At 49.5% G+C, this 5,302-nt stretch overlaps 1 protein-coding gene across 1 annotated transcript in view; it reads right to left on the bottom strand.

The window, feature by feature from the left end:
• The window catches only part of LOC109527217 (roundabout homolog 1-like), a gene marked incomplete at its 3' end in the record, with an annotated part of 82,348 nt that overhangs the window by 29,003 nt on the left and 48,043 nt on the right, over positions 1–5,302 (bottom strand). Inside the window, exon 3 of the mRNA XM_019889008.1 lies at positions 2,404–2,493. Within this exon, the coding sequence (XP_019744567.1) occupies positions 2,404–2,493 (90 nt within the window). The remainder of the gene's footprint in view (positions 1–2,403; positions 2,494–5,302) is intronic.

The following is a 5,302-nucleotide window of genomic DNA, read 5'->3' as shown; positions in this document are numbered from 1 at the left end:
AGAAATCCCGTCTTGGCGCCCGACTCGTCCATCCCTATTGACGCGTATGCCAAAAAGGGGTTTGTGTGCGCTCCTCTCTTGTTTTTGCCGGCGGCCTCACATTAGCATCTGTTTAGCGTCACTTGAGACATTTCAACAAAACAAACCGTAATCTACCATGTCACATGCTGGCAGTACGACTTGAAAACTAACTTGAATTCGAACCCTGGCTTGAAACCCTCGTTTGGAACCGAAGACGCACTAAGTCGAAGGTGTCAATTGAAAGCTTTGTCCTGATTTGGAACCCCACCCTCAGATTCGGAGATCTCATGCAAGCTTGCAACTCTACTTTGGAACCCGAACTCGAAAGCGGAACTCCCGCGTTGGAATCTTCACGCTGACTTCAAAGGCTGAACCAGGTTTGAACATAAAACCCCAACGATGGTTTGGATGCAAAGAATGCTAACATGCTAACATGCTAAGAGAACTCTGAGGCATTCGATGGTTTGGATGCAAAGAATGCTAACATGCTAAGAGAACTCTGATGCGTTCTAATGTTTTCTGAAATGGTCGGTTCAGCCACACGAAAGACTCGCAAAACGAGGTTTGCTGAGGGTTGCGATGGCTAAACTAACGTCGTCCTGCTCCTTCTTACCATCGGGCGAGCAATCCAAAGTATTTCACAGCTGCTTTTTCCGACTCCAAACATAAAGCTCGCCTGGCAGGACAAATTGCCCCAGGTCTGATGACGGGGAGTTACTTCGGAAACTTCCCAGAAAACGCAACGAGAGGTTTTGTCCTCTTGGAGTCGACGCCTTGACGGGAGCGACGCCGCCTCCCCTGTATGCCTCGTCCCCTCTTTCCTTCATTTTGACTTTCTTTCGTTTTTTTCTTTCTCTGTCCGGGGGAGTTACTTCGGAAACTTCCCAGAAAACGCAACAAGAGGTTTCGTCCTCTTGGAGTCGACGCCTTGACGGGAGCGACACCGCCTCCCCTGCATGCCTCATCCCCTCTTTCCTTCTTTTTTCTTTCTCTGTCCACACAGCTGCCAAAACAAACTGTCACTGCGATGAGCGTAATAAATATGAGCGATGGGATATCGGCTGGTGCTGACCTCACAGCGCGCGGCCAGTCGGGGGAGCGGGTGCTGCTCAGATTTATGACCCCCACCCCACCGCACCCTCGCCCACGCCCCCCCTTTCTTCCATTGACAGCCTCCCGCCGCCGTCCGATGATATTCGATGCCACACACGAGCTCATTTTGGCCCGACTGGGAAAACTCAAGCTCGAAGCCCTAAACTTTGTTTACAAGGCCCAAAACTCTCATTAAATACGACAACCATCGTTTGAAACCATGTTTCACACACGAAATCTTATTTGGAATCCTAATTTTTCAAGTTTCAAGTCTACTGAAGATAAAAGGGCGGGCGGGTTTCTCCCGGTCTGCTAGGGGCATGCGATCGTTTAACGTGGCCGTTTGAATGACGGATTTGATACGACTGCTCACAGTCAGATCGGAATCAATCGGCGCGCCGAGGTTTCGGACTTGCTCTTTTGTGTTTGGCCTTTTCTTTATTACCATCAACAATTCCCGCTGTTTTCCTCGGGTTGAGTTGGAGGAAGATTTGCTCGATCCAGTTTTTCATTTGCTCGAGACAGTTAACACGACAACCGTAGTATGTCGCATGTCGTGGTACGTAAGTGGATCGTTTGTCGGCGCACGCGTAAAAATGTGTGGCGGCACACCGCTGTGCCACGGAATCCCTCGTCAGAGACAATTCCAACGCTGATGGGGTCGATTACTTGCGGATTTCCACCTGCCTTGCGCATAAGCAGATTGAGCGGCAGGCTTGCCTCAAATTGCCGACCGAGACAAAGCGGCCTTGTCGTCCGCCCTCACGTTCAGTTTGAGCGTTCATATCAAGTAAAGGTCGCAATCAAACGCGAGGCGAGTCGACCTCTCCGACACTTAACCCTCGTCAGCGGCGCTTAAAAGCGACCCCCTCCCCCGAGCGAATCCTCGCCGGGTATTGGGACACGTCGGGCTCATTACCGACTCGCCGAGCGGCCCCACTCGATTGGTTTCATTCTCATCCGCCGACGGGATTAAAAATGGCCAGATTAGGAATGAACTCGTGGCTCCATGAAAGTCTTTTTAGCGTGTTAGCAGTTAGCACCTCGTACATCGTTCTCCATTTCCCTGCCGTGTTCGGTCATATGACTGAAATCTTTGTTCAGCACGAATGAGGACCTGATTCATTTTTGCCCGAGGAAAGCTCTCTGGTTCTGTGTTGGTTACACCTCTACTACAGTCGTCCAAATATAGACGAGCAAATGCCAAAAAGCTGATTTGCATCACTGGCCCACACAAGCAACAAATGACGGCGATGAGTACGACGGACGTCAAAGCGTAGCATCCGGTACCTGTGTAGCCCAAAGAGTTGTCTTCGCCGTGTCCCGTGGTGGGAGCCGCCGTCGGAGCCTCGCTCAGCCCGTCCTGCGCCACTCCCGTCTCTGTCAACAATAACACCACAGGGACTGAGAAGCCGGAAGCCTCTTCCGCATTGTGCCCGCTGCCCGCCGCGCAGGCCCAGAGCAAACACAGGCTCCATCCTTGCCAATTGTCCATCCCGGTCAAGAAAAATGCATCTCAAAAGGAATTCTGAGCGGCGGTGATGTAATTGAGTCGCTGAGCGTCTCAGCAGAAGGTGGTCGTCTCGTCTCGTGTCCCGGAGCTGCTTGACGCCGAAGTGAGTGGGACAACAGTCAACTCTCTCAATAAGTGGCTGTACCCCATACAAAGGGGGCTGAGGGGGGCAGACTGACACTCACTGACATCAACCAGCATTACCCGCCCCCCGACCCCCCCCCCCCACACACACACACACAGGCTTGATGCAAATCCAATTATGCGCCATTAATTGCTAATTAGTGGTGACTTTTGTGTCATCTTCAGAGTGACGGAGAGCGCACGTGGGCGGGACCAATCAGACACAGCCATGCTAAATCTCTTTGTGGGTCAAGACGGGTTCATTTCAGGGACCATAGGATCTAACGCCCCCTGTCCACCCCTCAGCACTGGCCTTTTGCACCTCACCCAGTGTCAATCTGTCCCGAGTATTTGTCTCCTCGGTGAGGTCGGGCATGACTTGCGGTAGACAACGGGCGGCCAGATGGGAAATTTCGCCGGAGAGCGCTCGACACCGGCCAAGTGTGACCACGAAGGGCGGAGACTTACTCTCCTTCTGTTTATTTCTATTGTGCAAGGTGGCAGTTATCATGAGGAACTGGTGAGGGGCCTTGGGGCAGATGAAGACGGGGAGGCGAGGGTGGGAATGGGGGGGCAATCATCGTACGACATTTAACACGCGCATGTGCTCTTGCTGCGGACTACTTTTCAGCCACAAAACGTGCACAGGCTATTCGCTTGAGTGCTGCGAGGTCAACGCTGGCAACAGGCGCCGTACAGTACAACGTCATTTGTTTTAAGCTCCCTTAATTAATGAGTGTCGTGTTTTGCCATCAATAGCAACGGTTTATGACGGCAATAAACGCTCCGAACGCCGTCTGGAAGTCAGCCGTTGTGCCGCGACAAGCTGCAACAATTGAACAACTTCAAAATAAAAGCGCGCCTACGCATGGATGTCCACGTTTGGCAATTTAGATTTGTATTGAAGTTGTCCTCCTTACTGCGTTGGTGGCCTGTTACTGTTAGCTTGACTTCTTCTTCCTAACAGTGTACACATAAATAAGCGGGTACTTGGACAGAAAAAAAAAACAAATGCCTCGGGATTGCTTCGTGATTCTCTCTCATACCACAAGAGGGAGTGCCACACTGTTCATGTTGTCGTGTTTACTTGTCTTTGTGACTCACTATTTGGCAAGTGATACAGTTGCTTTCCAACTGGCATGGATTGCTCGTCAGGATTTGACAAACAGGAAGTCAATGACATTCTTCTGCAAAGTATGAAACAAACAAAGTGATTCTAAACCCTTCATAAAATACTTATTTTGTCGAAAGTTTGACAAACACAAAAGACACTTGACGAACCGGGCGCCAGGCACACGCGCGCACACACACACACACACACTGGAAATGGGGATGAAAGATGAGATAAAAGCAGCAGCAGCCTGTCTGACTGTTGGAACACGACACCGACAGGCTTTGTTTTCGCGCTTGTCACAACCCAAAATAGAACAAGAGCGGTGCAACGTCTTCATGACTTCATCCTTGAAGCCCAACCAGTCTCTCACTTACTTTTTATTTTTCTTATACAAAAAAAAAAGTGTTTTTTTTTTTCTTCTCCCTCCCAATGTACCCACACTCAGTTGTCAAGGAGACGGCCCCGGATTGAAGCGATAGATCAGATGACGTTGTTCAATGTGCTCAACTAATAAATGAACATGAAGACACGGTGCAGTTACGATATTTGACAAATTCATTGCCCCGCGTTGAAATGCCGATTTGAAACCCTCACGCAGGCTTGAAAGCCGACTTTGAAAGCTGGATTAAAGCGTCACATCTAGATGGGAAGCCTTCTTCAGATACCCAACCCTCCCCCTGGCTTGAAACGTTCATTTGAAAGCCTCTCTCCCTGGCTAGCAGCCTAAATGGAATACGGACGAAACCCTAAATGGAAACCCCAACCCTAATTTGGAAGTCTACGGCTGGCTCGGAAGCCCGGTTTGAAACATGAAGCCTTGTTTGAACCCAATTTTGAAACCCAGTCACTAGTTTGAAACCTTCGCCTGGGCCCAAACCCTTGGGCGTAAACTTTCACTTGAAAAGCCAACTGTGGCTCGAGAAGCCTTCACCGTGGTTTGAAAGACCGATTCCGAGGCCATTCCTCTCTTGGAAACCGAAGCCCGGCCCTCGTTTGCAACCCGATTCGCAATGAACGAGATGATAAAAAGAGCCAAGATTCCTCATTGAAACTGCGCGTCTGTTCTTAGTTGAAAAATGAAACTTGAATCATGTCATGCAAAAGTAAATATTACATCGACACAATTTATTCATAAAACGTGCAGGCTTCCCGCCAACATGGATTAAAAATGTAATTCTTCTCGCTTTTTACGTTCCTGCTTCAATTATTCATTCGACATTTCACATCAACACGAGTACGGTAAAGACTCCAGCAGCCCTTGTGTGTTTATTACACTCAATATTTCATTTTCTGTTCTTGACACGATCCTTTACGTCCCGCCGAGCCTGCCGTGCAGAAATAGCTTTTCACGATTGGCTAGCTTCCCGCGGTGCGTTTCCAACAGTGATGAATCGTCGCTAAATAATGTTGTTGTTGTTTTGACAAATGCTAACGAAAGC

The sequence above is a fragment of the Hippocampus comes genome, unplaced genomic scaffold, assembly GCF_001891065.2.
Source record: "Hippocampus comes isolate QL1 unplaced genomic scaffold, H_comes_QL1_v1.1 scaffold292, whole genome shotgun sequence".
NCBI classification, from domain to species: Eukaryota; Metazoa; Chordata; class Actinopteri; order Syngnathiformes; family Syngnathidae; genus Hippocampus; species Hippocampus comes.
The sequence above is the reverse complement of the archived record's forward strand: the minus strand, read 5'-3'. Positions and strand labels throughout refer to the sequence as shown.